The sequence below is a fragment of the Hermetia illucens genome, chromosome 1, assembly GCF_905115235.1.
Source record: "Hermetia illucens chromosome 1, iHerIll2.2.curated.20191125, whole genome shotgun sequence".
NCBI classification, from domain to species: domain Eukaryota; kingdom Metazoa; phylum Arthropoda; class Insecta; order Diptera; family Stratiomyidae; genus Hermetia; species Hermetia illucens.
Genome location: NC_051849.1, coordinates 41,705,214 through 41,722,921, shown reverse-complemented (window position 1 = coordinate 41,722,921; position 17,708 = coordinate 41,705,214). Strand labels below are relative to the sequence as shown.

General features: G+C 40.7%; 2 protein-coding genes across 3 annotated transcripts in view; both read right to left on the bottom strand.

Annotated features, from left to right (window-relative positions):
• Positions 1-2,898: 2,898 nt before the first annotated feature.
• On the bottom strand, positions 2,899-7,728 carry LOC119646308 (juvenile hormone epoxide hydrolase 2-like). Its single transcript, XM_038046725.1, has 3 exons — positions 7,280-7,728; positions 6,976-7,175; positions 2,899-3,955 (listed from the first exon to the last, which is right to left on the bottom strand). The coding sequence occupies exons 1-3, from the start codon at positions 7,472-7,474 to the stop codon at positions 2,962-2,964; spliced, it is 1,389 nt and encodes a 462-aa protein (XP_037902653.1). The 5' UTR covers positions 7,475-7,728; the 3' UTR covers positions 2,899-2,961.
• A 5,996-nt stretch (positions 7,729-13,724) lies between these two features.
• Positions 13,725-17,708, bottom strand: part of LOC119661368 (juvenile hormone epoxide hydrolase 1-like) — a 28,704-nt gene continuing 24,720 nt past the window's right edge. For both annotated transcript variants that reach the window (XM_038070685.1, XM_038070686.1), the window contains exon 3: positions 13,725-14,767. In XM_038070685.1, the coding sequence (XP_037926613.1) occupies positions 13,774-14,767 (994 nt within the window). In that variant the 3' untranslated portion in view covers positions 13,725-13,773. The remainder of the gene's footprint in view (positions 14,768-17,708) is intronic.

Sequence of the window (17,708 nt, the reverse complement as noted above, 5' to 3'; positions counted from 1 at the left end):
TTGAGTCTTTTGTCAATCATTACTCCCAAATATTTAAGCGACTCTTGGGAGTAAATTGTTTTTTCACCAACTTTAATTTTCACGGTCGTGTCTTTTATTCTTTTGCTGATTAGCACTAGTTCCGTTTTATGTTCAGCAAGTGATAGACCGGACTTTTTCAACCAGGAATTGATCTCCCATATCGCTTCATTTGCATAGATTTCGATCTCGTCTAAGCGTTTTGCCACTATTGTTACGCCGATATCGTCCGCAAAGCCATTAGTTGTCACGCCGTTAGGAAGGCGTAGCGTCAGCACTCCGTTGTACATAATTAACCACAGTAAGGGACCTAAGACAGACCCCTGTGGTACGCCGCACGTCATTGGGAATAATTTCTCTCCATCGTCCGAGTCGCAATATAATCTTCTTCCAAGAAGAAATGCAACAACGATGCGTACAATGTACTTTGGAACCTTTAGTTTGGTTAGAGCCTCTACGATTTTCGTCCACTTTGCAGTGTTGAAAGCATTTTTTACATCGATGGTCATCACTGCGCAGCATTTGTCATCTTGTATTGCAACGCGAGCCAGGCCAGTCACCTTGCTGATTGCATCGATGGTTGATCTCCCCTTACGAAACCCGAATTGCTTGTCGGATAGGCCTCCTTCCTTTTCCGCAACAGCGAGTAGCCTGTTGTATAATACTCGTTCAAATAGTTTACCAATGGTATTGACCAAACATATCGATCGATATGAGGAGGGGTCTCCCAATGGTTTACCTGGCTTCGGAATAAGTATCAACTTTTGCAGCTTCCATTGCTCGGGGAATTTTCCTTCTCTAAGGCATGCCGTAAAAACTTTGGCAAATATATCTGGTGTTGACCTGGCTGCCACTCTGTCCGTCCGTCTGTCCGTCCGTCTGTCCGTCCGTCTGTCCGTCCGTCTGTCCGTCCGTCTGTCTATCCGTCTGTCTGTCTATTACACCTACTATCTCAGAAACGATTGCTCCTATTCATACAAAATTTGGTAGAGAGGGTGGACCTATGATTACCCTCGCATGCAGTGAGTAACATAGTTTAACGTTGAGTTTTGAGGGGTTCTATACATGCGAAAGAGAGGTATATTTTTTTTTTCACTGAATATAGTCATGTCGGATATCAAATTAAAAGTCTCGGTTAGTACCTTCCGGTTTTGACATTGGTTGCAAAAGGTAAAAGAACGGGGGTCCAAAAAGAGTCAGTTGCTTCAAGGACCCGTTTTTGGAAACTATCCAACCCAAACATCTGAAAAGAAATATTGTGGTCTATATACATGGTGTCAAGGCCTCAAAATAGTCTCAACACCGATACCTGTTTAAATCAGGTTAATAATTATATTTACTTATTGTTAGTATATTTTTTTACAAATTGATTGAAAACTTCACTTAAGTTTCTCCTAGAATCATCAACTTTTGTAATTATATATGTTATACTATAAAGTATGATCCAACCGAATTTCGTGGAATTCGTACCGAAATAATTGTTGCATTCTAATCCTTTGAGTGTCAATATCATACTAAACTGAATGGTCTGATAAACTAAATGCATAAACATAGCAAATGGGGCAAATGCCCACTCAATTATCCTTATATAGGGAATGCACAAACCTTTTCATACCTGTAATGTTCCGCGTCGGGTTTCCCCACTTGTTTTTGTCTGAGGATGACAAGGGAGGGTGGAGAACCTAACGACCGCGCCTTGAAGATCGTTTGATTGTTCCGTCATAGATCCTCTTGCCGCACTCGGGTCTCGAGTTTTTCTTATTCTCCAGTTTTAACTTCTCGTGTGTTTTCCACTAGGCCACCGTGATATTCGGGTACGGCCTCACGCACCGGCTAAGTGACAAGCGAAATTCTGTTTAATGACGCGTGAGGGGCTGAAATATCCAAAAGAACCCTCTCCCCCCCCCTTACTCGAGTCTTGTTAACCGAAAAGCGTGCAAGCGCATGTCGACGGGACATTCAGTCCAGCTTCAGTATTAGTGGCGGTTAATTTCGCCATCATTTTAAGTTTTCGGGGTAGCTCCTCTCTTGACCGACTTTGGCCAGTTAAGATATTATTACTAGATGTTTTACCTAGTACTGTCAATTTTGAAAAACAAAAATGTATACACGAAAACAATGTTCACAATATATAAAACTTTGATTCGGCCTGTCCTATGTGCCCCAGTGGGCAGGACATGTAGAGCGTATGGATGTCAGAAGAATTCCCAGACGCTAATTTAGAGACAAGATGGCAGGTAAATTACCTCCAGGAAAACTCCGAAATAGATGGGAAGACTTAATAGACAACGCAAGTTATACCATGCTTATGAAAATGAAGGATGAGAGCCGTTCGCGTTGGTGAATTCCAGTGGTGAAGATATTTTTTTTTCTAAATATGTTATTGTCCAAAGATGGCAAGGTAGGGCAAGAACACCATAGGCCGTACCTGACAGTCACGTGAAACAAAAGAAGCATCAAATGAGGATCCGGCACGAGTTTTGATTTTCCCGGTTTCACGCTCCTCTTTCCCAACGCACTATGGTTTTTAAACACATGACGTTTTGTCAATGATGTGAGAGAAACTAAAGTGTCCAAAAGAACCGACATGCAAACGCATTCTGTACTTCAGTTGAAGTGAGTACTGGCGAACCTACCCACTATTTTCGCCATTCTTCCTTTAAACCCTCGGATGATCATTCTAGCCATCTCCATCCAGTTACGGTCACTACAGTGTTAAGCTAGCCTAATTCGTCAAACCGCGTCTCTATGGTACTCGTCCATCTAAAATGCTTTTTTCAAAGTTGATTTCGTCTATGAGTTTTGTAATATCCAAACCCGAGTAAGTCGATTAGCCCCCAACTGTATTATTAAATACACTATCAATTTTACGCTGTCATATACATCCATGGAAAAAATATAAGAAATCAATTTATTGTTTCGTGTAACAGCACAATCAAAAGCTTACAAATTTTCTAATTTAACAACTTTTTCAATAAATTCGATGAAATCTTTATAGAACACTTTAGGCAATTCAAGAGCAGCAAAGTGACCACCATCCTTATGGTATGTACTATGGATAAGATTTGTATATTTGTCCTTTAGAGTCCAATCCAACTCATGAGCGATATCATGCTTAAAACGGGCACATCCTGTTGGTACGTCAGTTTGAACACGATCCAACTGAAGTGCAAAAGTGCGCAAATTGAAACTTTCTGCATAAAGTCGTTGAGATGTTGTGATTGAGTTAGTTAAGTAATAGATCATAATGTTGTCCAGTAAAGCTTCCAGAGTGAACTTTCTTTCCAAACCTCCATCACTTAATTTCCTGTAATCTTTGTTCGTCGCGGTCGAAAACTTCTCTAAAATATAAGCAACCAATCCGGCGGGATTATTGGTTAATGCAGCTCCAATTGTATCTGGTTTTGTAGCTTGGATATGAAAATATCCACTTTCCTCAAGTAGAAACTTGAACTGTTCCGACTGTGGGAAGAAAAAATCCTCATATCCCTCAGGAACGAAAGGTTTTGGGTAATAGCTAGCAATCTTCTTTTTAACCATTGAAAGTAATCTATTAGCGCCACACATGTTAGAATGATATCCTAAAACAGCTTCTGGAAACAGTGTAGCAATATTTGAGCCAATAAAGGATCCCCAGTCGCCTCCCTGTACGAAGAATTTCTTGTAGCCCAGACGGAACATTAAGTTGCGGAATACCACAGCTATTTCAGCTATACCAAACCCTGGCTTAGCTGAACCTTGAGACCAGCCGTATCCAGGTAAACTAGGGACGACAACTTCGAATGCATATTCGCTTTCGGCGTTGTCTACTAGTAGCGGTATCACATCGTAAAATTCTCGCACAGAGCCAGGCCAGCCATGAAGGAGCAGAAGTGGAAATACTTTCTTTCCTTTCGGTGGATCATCATATCGCTTGTGTATATAGTGGATGCGCAACCTGAAAATTAGACAATTCTTTTAATAAGGTGAGTAAAAAGTTTAAAAGGGGTACACATATTGGGGAAGGCTATGTTTTGATTATATTAAGGAAGAAGATTGTAGACGGTAAAATATTTCACACGGGCAAGAAATGGGGTCTTGTGAAATTACGCTGAACTTCTTATGGGGAATAGGATCAAGGATGCTTCGAACTAGGGATCACTCTGAAAGCACAATTACTACCATCCAAGCAGTGTCTGTCGTAGTGAGGCTTACCATCAAAAGTTATACCTAGGTCTTGGATGGAGCTCCCGTATAATAAACGGTGGCCGCCAAAAGAGTGGAAACACAGAGTGAGGAAGGATTTAAGAGAATAGCACATAGAATGATATTTGTGTGTAGGCATAACGAAAGCACTTTCTCAAAGACTGGAAAAAAGACAACCTTCAGGGCTTCTATTGAAAATTATGCATGGACAGTGGGAAATGCATTGCAAGGTGTTTCGCAGAAAGAGGTTAGGATCGGCGCTAAAATTGACGTAAAGGTTGTTAATAAGGTACTCAACGAAGGAGAGGATGTCACAGTAGATGTGGAACAGGCTGCACCCAGGAAGAGGAGAGAGGAAAAGGGAGAAGAGGAGTTATACACCGAGAAAAACTAGAAAGTCGCAAGATAATTGAGGTGAATCAGCAGTGAAGACTGCAAATTTAATTAAAATACGAGAACGCAGGGTAGGATTACGGTTGTGCATCTGAAACCAGAAGGTCTTCAAGTTTCCACATGTAAATGGGTCCTCGCCACTAACCAGACACTCCTTCCTGCTATCAGTTATCAGTGACTTTACTGAAGTTTGCAGAACTTTAAAATGGGTGGGATTAGCAGAAGTCCAGGCAACTAGAATTTTTGCCTTGTTGCTTGTTTCATGGATCTCAAGGATGACGAGTGATTTGGACATCGCATTCAGGACCGGAATGATGAACACCACCGACATAAAGAGGAGCATCTGAAAATTGGAAAAAAACAACGCACCGACAGGTTGAAGAGGCAAGATCAAAAGCGCAGTTTAAATGATAACTGCTGAGATTGAACTGAAGAGAGGCATACAGATAGTCATGATGGTGCATAATCAAAGAGAAAAGGAAAAAGACATATACGTAGGAAAAAAACAAATTCATTCTACAGTAAGTAAAGCGACACCGCCTGTGACTCTACCCAAAGCCATGCGATCTCTATCACAACAAAAGACCGAGTAATATTCAAGATCAGAATCCAAACTCCTACCATACCGCCAGGCTTCAGAAATGCTATGACATCGAACAACAGCTTGGTTCTTGGACCTTTCACATTTTGAGAGAAGAGTTTCAAGCTAATGAACGATTCATTTGGGATGGTCGGCCCTCTTGTAAGACTTGATGAAAACCTCCTACGGCCGGAAGGAATGTTGGGCGGTGGCGTCGAGATTGTGGCGATAACGTACGTTATCTTGAAGGAAGTTGTTATATGGCCGATGGTGGATACTTCACCAGCTTTAAGCGCATTATCTCTAGTTTCTGAAAAACAGCTAAGACGTACTATAAAATATGCTTTTCAATTGAATAATGGCAGACCTTGGCAGTTCCTTTCCTCCTCCGTGAACTGTGCATTAGGGTGAGAAACGCCTTTTAAATGTTATGCAAAGATTGATCCCTTTCCGGTATCAGTTCTTGCCCAACTGCAGACTTGCGCTAGGCAGGCTTATTATGTAACTTTCTTCATCACTTTGTAAAGGGCATAATTCGTGGTTGAAACAGATTGTGAAGAAAGCATTTCAGATCCTTATGCTCATCGTTTCCCAATGCTTTTAGTATCTCTTTACTACCCACTGCCAAATTTCCTTTCGAATCTGGTAATCTACGCTGTTCCCATTCAAATTTTTGTTGTAAGTACCAAGAGATATATGTACTTCCTATGAGTGAGCCAGCCAGCCAATTTTTTGGTCAACTTAGTAGACTCGGTAAGGATTTATTGCAGATTTTAGAATGTTACAAGGACCACAAAATGATGAGAACTAACATCAAAGCAAGGTTTTGCAGATAATCGGTTTCTTTTTATATTCCACGTTATGTGCGTTAAGCCAATAGGTGTCAGGTGTTACACGCCACAAGTTAGTAGGATCACCACTCGATGTCACGTCAAATACACGGTTGATTGGAATATCGAAAGGTTTTCCCCAAGGTCTGATTAAGCTGGAATCCCAGTACATCTGTTTGACATTGAAGTCTGCAGCAAAAATCTTCAAGCGTTTTCAAGCGTGCTCCGTAAAAATAACAAATTTCAGGAGGCTGTATGTTGCCTCCTGAAATAGTGATGGGATCTCCCCATTCTACTCCATATGTGGGTGTGGCTGTCAAAAACTATAAACGAAATCGTTTATCACATAGAGTTCTATACAATTTTCAGTGAGAATGCCAGAACTTCCGTGAGCTTTGCCATTAGGGTCGGATGTCGATTCCACTGTTGAGGAGGAATGCTTGTAATTCCATTTAATGTTAGCTAATTCGCTTTTCACTGGCAAGTTATAGAAGATTTAATTTTTCGTAAGAACGAGGACTTGCAGTTTTCAACATCGGATCTACGCTAACGCCCTGGCCCTACGACAGTGAAGAAATCATTCCCGAAGTCAGTGGAGTTATAACGACTACCTGTGAGGACTCCATTCCAGGGAGGGCGCCCATCTCTGACACGGATTCTAAGTATTGATAGACGGTGAAAACTGATGAACTGCGGAAAGAATGTCCTAAACAGCATTTGAATGACCAGGACTACAATGACAGAGTACATACATATTAGCGATAAATAACGTCAAAACCCGCAGGAGCTAGCCGGCGATTTGAATGGAAATCCACAGAGAATTGGCTATGGTATAATCAGTCGATTGAATCTAATCTATTTAAAGTATTTAAAAGTGAATCAGATCGATGAAGCAAGTGCAGAATTTGATTCTGGACTCATTGTCCCCTTGACCTTTGAACTCTCTAGTGAATATAAATTGTTTCTTACCCTTGTATATTCGTTGTAAAATGTGGCCATTTCCCTAAAAAGAGCTCCCGTTCTTTCCACTTAGGCAAGTACTCATCTCTCCAATATTTTATAACCTTTTGTAAGTAAACCGTGTTGAACCCATATTCAAATCCAATGCCTTCAAGAGGAGCTTGGAATTCGATTGTTTTATTCAAATCGTTCCTTAAAGCATCGATAGCCTGAAATTAATTGATATACTGTAAGCGCGATATATGCGATATGATATATAAGGACAAAGTTCACTTTGTCCACTACTGGTAGTTCTAAATCTATACTAACTTACCTCATCTGAAAAGGAAATTTTGAATTCCACCACTTCTGTGTTCTGCTTATAATCTGACTTTTTCCCTGGTCCCCAGTATTTATCAAGATCTAATGTAGGAGCCGCAATTGGTTTTGTAAATTCTCTAAACTTGTATACTGAGAATGCAACAAACACTACAAATACTGCTAGAGTCGCCCGACATAGCAGCCCCATTGTAGAGCTCAATCACTATCAACTTGACACAGCGAGGGAATCTAACTCAGTGACTTGCTATTCAAAATGGAATGGTATAATCGTATTGATAAGGAGAAATACAAAAATAATAGCCAGAGAGTCAGGGCACCCAGCGTTTTGAATGCCAAAATGTTGGTTTCATACACTTTCAAGTTCAAGTTCAAATTTTCGAACCCCAAACGAACGACCGAACCAAAGTAAATTTGAAGCTTTTCCCGACCTGGCTAATTTCGAATTCTCTAGGTTTGATCTGAAGAGCAGATGAGCATGACTCCACAATTCTCAGTCCACTACGTGCCATCGTTAATAATAGATCGCGCTGGGTTTATCTCTAATGATAGATACAATTATTTTGACATCTGACGTCTACTGTGGGGAACAGAGTATGAATTCTATACAGACTAGTATATATAGAAACAGATTAATGCTGATAAAATTGGAAAGTTAACTACGTTAAACTATGAAAGCCTGCATTAAATATAAATAAATCGGCACAAGGAAGCGAATCGTATCTGGTATGGAAGATTTTTTGTTTGGCTTATATGAGAAAATTCAGCTTCAGATTGATTTCTGTGCTAGATCCCCTTGAACCGATAACATTAGCAGCCTTCGGATCATTGTGGAGCAGTGCGCCCAGAGTTTAGATCCATTCCGGAGAAACTATTAGTTATTATCAGGGAAAAATTGGAGTCCGGCAAGGTTGCATTTTCTCAATGATACGTTATCTTCCTCTCATCAGAGACATCTTCCATGGTTCCTTCGCTGGTGGACGTTAAGGGGTTCAATCAAACATTTCATTTCTTTCAGCAAACACATCGACTACCCTGACGGTATCTATTCGCTTGCGCACCGTCCGATGGGCCTTGACCAAATGTCTCTGGATAGTGAGAGGGGGTAAACAGATTCGGGTTGAAGAAAAAAATCATAATTCTAAGATTGATTGGTCATCGCACTCCTCCTATCCAATAATGGGAAGAATATATACAATCAACCAAATAAAAACTTGCACAAGTGCTGCAATACAACATATCCCTATCAAGTTGTTAAGCACCCGCTCAATAAGGCAATCATTGCTCGCATTTCACTTCTGAACTGTACACGGTTCATTCCCCTCTGCCAGTCCACCCGTTCTTCCCAAGCATATCGCCCCCTCGTTTCTAGCTCTCTTGAAATTCATGAATTCTTGCTCCGCTTTACAATTTAACGTCCGTCCCAATTAAAATAACCGCCTCCTCGATCTATTTTTTTCCAACATTCCTCACTTTCATGTCTTCATCTCGCAGCAACTCCGTTTATCTTAAAATGAATACACACCATCTCCCTCTTGAAGTTGACTTCCGTATTAATCGCTCCATCGTATAACCAATACGTAGTTCTAAAGGTCAACTTCCACAAAGTCGACTTCCTGGGCCTTAACAATTTTCTTAGCTCAGTTGATTGGATCGTGGCCCTCCATAATTTATTTTGGAGCCAGGTTGTCTCAACGTTTTATGATACCTTGGAATAACTACTTCCATACTTTGTTCTCATTTCGTGTCATAAGTTCCGAAGATACCCGGTTTGGTTTACAGTAGAAATTCGGGATACCTTACGTACGAAAAACCGGTCTCTGCTGAAATATCGTCACACAGGGAGTGCAGTTGAACTTTTCAACTTCAAAGTCCTACATTCCACAAAAAACTTCATTAAAAACAGTTACTCAAAATACCTATCGAATATAGAAGGCTCTCTAGCGATGTGAATTCAAGCCTTTTAGGTCTTATGTCAGATCCGGTCGGTGTACACAAAATTAGTTGGCATTTAATATTAGTAAATGTTTCATGTTAGTTTTTTCGTTGACATCTTCGAGATACATCCGCAGCTGAGCTTACAAAATGTCTGGTTTCAATCTTCGCTCCTCCTACCAATTCAAGGATGTTCATTCTTCAATCATTCTGCATAACTCCTTCTTCCGCAATATTCTAAAGTATGTTTCGGTAGTATGATGCCCTCACCATTATTGACACTTTTATGCTACAGAATCAATTCAGATAAAATTTACACGCTCCCTGCTTTTTAAAAAGAACCTTCCTTGTTCATATTACCTTGTTCGTCTTGTATTTTTTAACATGTCGTCTCTCCACCAGCGCACATCTCTCGCTGATGCATGTATCGTGTACTAAATATACCTATATTTATCCTCCGAAATTCAGTTCCGGGACTCTAAATATAGTGTCCGCAATGCGTTTTTGACGTGCCTTTCGAAGAGCTCTTATGCGACTATTACTCTCCTGTGGCAAGAATGCTTCCTGAATACAACCGCTTTGCAGCTTTATCCTTTGTCCTCATCATTTGATTTATTTAAAAAATAAGTAGCGTCCTATAATATTTTTTAAATTTTTCTTTTTTATTTTTTTTATTTTCCTCTTTTCGTCTCGGTAATGTTTTTTCTAGTATATATGAGCGAATAATTAATTAATATTTTGTATGGTAGCCATTACCTTTCAAAATTACAAGAAATCTTCCTTTCATTTCCCCTACAAGCTTTTAGATATCTTCTGCAGAAATAGGCCCCAAATATCTTTTATGTGATTCCTCAAGTTCTTTTTGCTCTTTGCTCATGATCCAACATTATAACAGACGGCAAGCTCAATATAGCAACCGCAGCTGGTATGCGCCAGGTTAGCACGTCAAGGTAACCTACTTTAGTGAGATTTTCTTGCGTAGTAAAATATTGGGTTGGGGGAAAAATAATGTCGTATTTGTGATCGAATTTTAACGCTTTATTTAACATACTTAGAATTATCCGATTTAAATCAAATATGCGCCGTTTTTCAACTCCATTATCCCACTCTTATAACCCCCCCCCCCTCCTTATTTGCAAAAAACTCACACAGCCAGTTTTCGCAAACCTCTTTTGAGGCCAACTTAGTAGCACCAAGAGCGTTTTGCATGGGCCAGAAGAGATGGTAATCACTTGGTACCAGGTCCGAACTATACAGGGGGTGTGATAAGACATCCCATCCGAGTTCCCGTAGCTTCTGGCGGGTCATCAAAAATGTGTGAGGCCGATCATTGTCCTGGTGGAACAGAACACCATTCCTATTGACCAATCCTGGCCGCTTCTGGTCAATCGCCTGTTTCAAACGGTCGAGTTGCTCACAGTAGAGGACCGAATTGAGGGTCTGGTCATACTTAAGCAGCTCATAGTGGATGACTCCCTTCCAATCCCACCAAACACACAGCAAAACCTTCCTGGCCGTCAATCCGGGCTTGGCGATGGTTTGGGCCGGCTCGCCGCACTTCGACCACGATCTTTTTCGCTTTAGATTTTCGTACGTGATACACTTTTCATCACCAGTAACCATCCGCTTCAAAAATGGGTGAAATTCGTTCCGTTTCAGCATTGCATTGCAGGCGTTGATTCGGTCCACCAGTACGGGGTGTATCTTCGACATCCACTACACCAGAACGAAATCGATCGAACCAACGCTGTGCTGTGCGAATTGTTACAGTATCCGACCCATAAACTTCACAAATTGTTTTGGCCGCCTTCGTTGCATTTTTACCTCTCCGGTAGTAACAATGTAAAGTATGACGAATTTCTTCCTTGGTGGATTCCATCTTTGACGCGCTATAACTTCAGACTGAAACGTACGATCATAAAACTGCCAAAGAGACACCTGTAGCCCAGATTGTCGTCTTCAAATCGCCGTATAGTCTGACCCGATGTGATAAGTACAACACAAGATATGTTTAAGTGTCCCCATCCATTGACAAAATACGACATTACTTTCTCCCCACCCTAATATAAGGGATTTTTAGAGTTCTTCTCTCTTATTAACAAACTCTTGAGCATATTCAAATCGTTTTTAAGGTTCTTGTTAATACAAAACCTTTTTAAAATCGTTTTACTGTCTGTCTGTCCGTCCATCTGTTTATCTGTTTATCACACGCACTTTTCTCAATGATGGCTGCCTAACCTTATCACACCAGCTTTGTTGGGAAAGTGGGAACTGTGAGCCCTATGCATACAGTGAGTAACATAATTTTAGATTGAGTTAAAGAGGGTCCACGATAATAGACCTGATCGGGATGGAATCAAGAGGCTTGTTTTGGCTGGCCCTTTGGTTGTTCTCCATCGACTTCCATGTTCAGACCAATCTTCGTAAGTCAGTTCTGATCAGCCCGAATTAAAAGCCCATACCATCGAAAACTCCTTTCTCGCAATCTCTCCATGAGCGGTGCAAAAATTAATTTGAAAAATATAAGGGTGTGCCTTTCTTTTTTCATATTGGAACGATCTACTTTATTCGATAAGCCGATTGAAGAAATGAGTTCACTGGCTGGAATCTAGAGCTTGCCCGAGCTCAGTTCAGTCCCTGTTGCTTTCCCCAACACAACAAAGTGTTCGATATCCTTGCGCACTGTACTACTTATTTGTAAAATATAAATTATTTGTAAAGAAGAAGATGCTACTTATTTAACTTCTACAAGGGTCATATATACCCTTTATGGTTCTGAATGTTGGCCGACAATAAAAGACAATGAACAGCGTCTCGCGGTAATGAAGACGAAGATGTTGCGTTGGACTGGTGGCCTTTCACGTCGTGATCACATCTGAAATGAGGATATCAGCGATTGATATAGAGTTGCACCGATAGTGGAAAAGTTGCGGCAGAAGCGTCTTTGATGGTAATCCATGCTAATAAGAATTCACTTTTCAAGATAGTCCGAAAATCAGAGTCGATGGTAAACGAGCAAAAGGCCGGCCGAAACAACGGTGCCTTGATATGCTGCATGTAAATTTGAAAGCCTCACGGCTGCAACCGGATCAGGCAAATGGCAGAATTAAATGGCGTAACCAATTACGACGGGCCGACCCCCCTTCTGAACTGCACAAAGGCTAAAGAAAAAGAACAACTAACTCGAGTGATCAGTTCCAAAACCAAATGTCACGTGTAGTGCATCGCTCACCAGGCCCCCGAGAGCTTTATAGATCGTATTTATCGCGTAAGTGAGATCTCTTCCCCCCTTTTCTGACGAAAATGCCACCATTTAATTTGCGGCGGACCGATGCGTTATACACGTTGTTTTACTGGTGACTTAACTCACAAGGCAGCAGCCAACGGCCGATCTTGAGGTGCAATGATTTCGTATGGAGCGGCTTTGCAGTCACTGACAGCTATGAAATGCCAGCATCCTATGAGGATATAAGCCATTTGCATTTTACTGTTTAGAATTGAGTCACGGATTTGTTTGGCCAACAACCAGGGCTCGTCCTGCTGGGTCAACTGACGTGAACGCTAAAGATTGGAACTATGAACCCCCACGTATGCAGTGAATTACATTGCTTCGCGTTGAACTAAAAGAAGGGTGTAGACTTCTTATTTAACCGAATTTAGTCATGTGGGGTATCAAATGAAAGGTCTCAGTTAGTACTTCTCGATATTAGTTTTGACATTGATTGTACATAGATTAGAAGGGTCCGAAAATGATCAATTACATCATCGGAATTACCTAACCGAAAAATCTGAAAAAATTATAGTGGTCCATGCATATAGTATCTAGAATTCATGCAGTGGTATGGATTTTCAAATGATGCATCATACTGAAAAGTTTGATGAAAATTCTTTTATTATTAACAAAGTTATAGAAAGTTAAAATTGCCTCTTTCGCTTCAAATTACTACTCCCTAAGAGAGAAAGTGTCAGTACCACATCGAATTGAATAACCAATATCCAATACTCAACCTTTCATACCTGAAGCGCTGAGCTATCAGTTTCCGACTTGTTTTCAATAACATTCAATTCGGTCGGGCTGCAACGGCGTCTGTCACCAAGAAAGATTAGCATAGTCGAAAATCTTAAACTACACTCTATTTATCCTTTGCCCTGATCTCACGATTTTTACTTAACCAGCACTGACTAAGAAATAATCGTCAACCCATTTGCAAATAATCGTTAGCTCTACCTTTGCCAGGAGTCATTTTCGACGAGCTTTCGTGTATTAGTTGTACATCTATCAATTTTTCAGTTCGATTCATGCTATATTTTTCTTGGACAGACAGTTCACTTAGCAGGAGTTTCATCCATACCATTCCTGCAATAACAAACACTCGCTTGTCTGAGGCTAAACTGCATACCCTCAAAGCCACTAAATTTACTTTCGTCTGATTATTCTCTTACATTGCAGACCGATCCCCAAATATCCAAGGTTGAAGCAAATGACCCAAAACACTACTCAGGAGTAATATAACAAACCAATTTATTACTGAATATAACAGCACAACGGAAAATTTACAAATTATCTAATTTAACAACTTTTTCAACAAATTCGATAAAATCTTTGTACAACACTTCGGGCAATTCGAAAGCAGCAAAGTGACCACCGTCGTTATGATATGTACTGTGGATAAGATTTGTATACTTGTCCCTAAGGACCCAATTCAAATCATGAGCTACATCATGTTTGAAACGAGCGCATCCTGTTGGAACGTTTGTTTGAACACGATCCAGTTGAAGTGCAAGTTCACGCAAACTGAAACTCTCTGAATAAAGACGTTGAGAGGTTGTAATTGAGTTAGTCAAATAGTAAATCATAATGTTATCCAATAAAGCTTCCAGAGTGAACCTTTCCTCCAAACCTCCATCACTTAGTTTTCTGTAGTCTTTGTTTGTCCATGTCGGGAACTTCTCTAAAATATAAGCAACCAATCCGACGGGATTATTTGTTAGTGCCGCTCCAATTGTGTCCGGTTTGGTGGCTTGGATATGGAAATATCCACTTTCCTCAATTAGGTATTTGAACTTTTCCGATTGTGGGAAAAAGAAGTCCTCATATCCCTCAGGAACGAAGTGTTTTGGATAATAACTAGCAATAGTGTATTTGATTATTGAAAGGGGACTCTTGACCCAACACAGGTTGGAATGATATCCCAAAACAGCCTCTGGAAACAGTGTAGCGATATTTGATCCAATCACTGATCCCCAGTCACCTCCTTGAATGAAGAATTTCTTGTAACCTAAACGGAACATTAGATTGCGGAATATAACTGCTATTTCAGCAACTCCTAGTCCTGGCTTCGCTGCAGCCTGTGACCAACCATATCCTGGTAAACTAGGGATGACAATTTCAAATGCATATTTGCTTTTGGCGTTGTCAACTAATAGAGGTATCATGTCGTAAAATTCTCGTACGGAACCAGGCCAACCATGGAGAAGCAGAAGTGGAAATACTTTTTTTCCTTTTGGTGGTTGTTCGTATCGATTGTGAATGTAATGGATGCGTAACCTGAAAAAAAGATTAATCAGTGCAGTTACAGAGTTAGAAAAATGGTCAAGAATAAAGCTAGGATGGTTTGAATTAGGAGATAGTTTGCTAGCCGAAGTCTTCAAATGAAAGATTGCCTTGGAAGATATTTTTCCGTCTTATTGGCTAAAAGTATCTAATTTAAACAAATACGTATTTCGGGGACTAACTGTCCCCTTCTTTTCAGAAGATAATCTTTTGAACAATTCGATCTCTCACGTGTTATTTCACGGAAATTCTCGTGTCCTTTCCGATGCGTGGGTCCGCACCGGATCCTGAAAAATAAATAACAAACAGATTCGCGCTACCCTACGGAAATCACAAAAACCCGTTTACTGCTAAAGAAGTGAATTTTCTCTTCGTTCGAAACCAGATGTTCGCTTTTCATTCCTTGAAATGAACACCACGCGCCTTTCCATATATTTGAACCTGCTTACAGTGTAAATATTAAGGTTTATACAATTACGACTGTTTTTATGTTTTTTTGAAGATAGTTAGCAAATATTATTTTGAACTAACCGAAGTATTGTGCATGTCATCTAGCGTATTGCACTTCACGGAGGCCATCTACTAATGCGGAGCCAGTTGCTTCTCACTTTAGTGCGGCCAGCCATTAGTACACGGCTCATAACCTTTGGAATACAATGAATTCACGTGAAATATAAAACTTTGACCATCTATAACTTTGTTACTAATGGTTTGATTGGCTTCAGACTCCTAAATTGTGTCTTATATTATCGCTTATATTGACGCCGAATTTCATACTTCCAGCATAAACTTAAGGGCGTTTTCGAGTAAATTTCTAAAATGTAGTTATGTGCTATTGTTATATTTATTTGTGCAGATATCATAGGAGGGTGTATTTTGAGGCCTAGACTTTATAGAGATGCATTGCTGTGATTTTTTTCATATCCTTCGGTTAGATAGGTCCTGAAAACGAGGCCTCTTTCACTTTTTGGGTCACACATATTAAGTCGTCACTCCTCCTGTGTTTCACCCAATATGAGAAAGAAGAGCATTTTAGAAAGGTACTAACTGAATCTTCCCGTTTGATACCCTACATGATAATATTCTGTGGAAAAAAATTTGCTCTCCCCTTCCGCATATCAGGGAAGCTCCTCTTAAACCCAACACAAAATTACGCCACTCACCAAATTTCGTAAAGATACCTCCAGCCATTTCGGAGTAAATGTCATGTGGCAGACAGACAGACAGACATTGAACCGATTTTAATGAGGTTTTGTTTCGCACAAAACCTTAAACAACTCGGGAAACCGGAAACTGTATGAAAGGTTTTGGGTATTTCTTTTATAAAGACATTTGAGTGTGTAACACATAATATATGCATATATTATGTGAGAATATCCACTTTCGGGTGACATTCAAAGTCTTGAATTTGCAAAGGAGTGACAACTTTGACCTATTATAGCTATGTTAGTAATAGTGCGATTTCCACTGAACTTGGTAGAATCATGCACTATGATATAGCCTACATTGCTGCAAAATTTCATTCTAGAATGAACTTAAGGAGGATTCCCTGATGCCGACCGATCATATGGTCGTAATCACCGAAAGAGAAGAATGGTCGACAAGTGGCCATGAGTCTTTTCAGATTACAGACCTAATAATCTTCACCGACGGGTCAGTCATGGAGAATGGATCGGGCGCAGGGGTGTTCTCAGAGAATCCGATTATAGAACTGGCTCGACCCCTCGGAAAAATGATGACCATATTCCAAGCGGAGATATATGCCATTTCATTGGCAGCAGAAGAATGTCTGCGACAAAAATGGAGGAGTCGCACCATTCGAATCTATTCCGACAGTCGGGCGGCATTATCAGCACTAAATGGCAACAACATATCAAGCCAGTTGGTGTGGAGTTGCCATTAGGTGCTGCTGAAACTTGGCCGACTGAACGAAACATTCCCGATGTGGGTGCCGGGGCACTCTAACTTTGCCGGTAATGAGGGGGCTGACAGACTGGCTCGCCGAGGATCTGGATCCACAATGGTGGGGCCGGAACCAGCTCTTGGAATCCGACCATCTACTGTCAAGTCTACTCTGAAGGGTGAAATTGCAAAGATTCACGCAACCGAGTTGAGAAATTTGGACTCTTGCTGGCAAGCGAAAATCCTTGTGAAAGAGCCTAGGGCCACTAGAGCGGCATTTTTGTTGTCCCTTAAGAAGTGGGGCATGAAAACCCTAGTAGGGCTTTTGACGGGACACCGCCCCTTAAACTACCATATGGAAAAGATTGGGGTAGTGGTTTCCGCTGTATACAGCCAATGTGAGGAGGAGGAGGAGACCGCCCTGCACTTTTTATGCAGCTGCCCGGCATCCTCAGATCTCAGACGAAGACACCTTGGCAAGGTTTTCTTCAATGAAGAATCTGCCCACTCTCTGCCTCTGGAGAATGTTCTAAGATTCGCTAAAGTCTGCGAACACCGTAGGCGGGAAGCCATTGAATAGGCAACTTACGGATATAGCAATGGCCTGAGTGCTCGGAGCTGCGGCTCCCCCCAGTTAACTAAACTAACTAACTAAAGGAGGATTCTTCAGCCAATAACTAAAAATTATAGTAAAATGCTATTATTAACTTTATTTGAACAGGTGTTAATATGGAGGGTATATCGGAGCCCAGGCACCATATAGTAACAGTCTCTTGATTTTTTTCAGATTTTTCGGTTGGGCAGTTTCTGAGAATGGTTCTGTTAAAGAAATGATCACTTTCGACCTCCGGCACTTCCCACCTTTCCAACAAATGTTAACACTAAGACCGACTTCGGAAAGTACTCACTGAGCCATTTGATATCCCACATAACTATATTTGATGAAAAAAAATGTACGCCTCCCTTTTGCATGTATGGGGACCCCCCTCAAATTGGAAGTAGAATCATGTAATTAACTGTATGCGTGAGCGCT

What these genes read in the sequence shown, in the direction of transcription:
- LOC119646308 (XM_038046725.1), bottom strand. Translation starts at nt 7,474, where the DNA reads ATGGGGCTGCTATGTCGGGCGACTCTAGCAGTATTTGTAGTGTTTGTT. An exon ending in AAATTTCCTTTTCAGATGAG is followed by an intron (nt 7,176 to 7,279) that starts GTAAGTTAGTAT and finishes AATTAATTTCAG; the next exon opens with GCTATCGATGCTTTAAGGAA. An exon ending in TTTACAACGAATATACAAGG is followed by an intron (nt 3,956 to 6,975) that starts GTAAGAAACAAT and finishes TCTAATTTTCAG; the next exon opens with GTTGCGCATCCACTATATAC.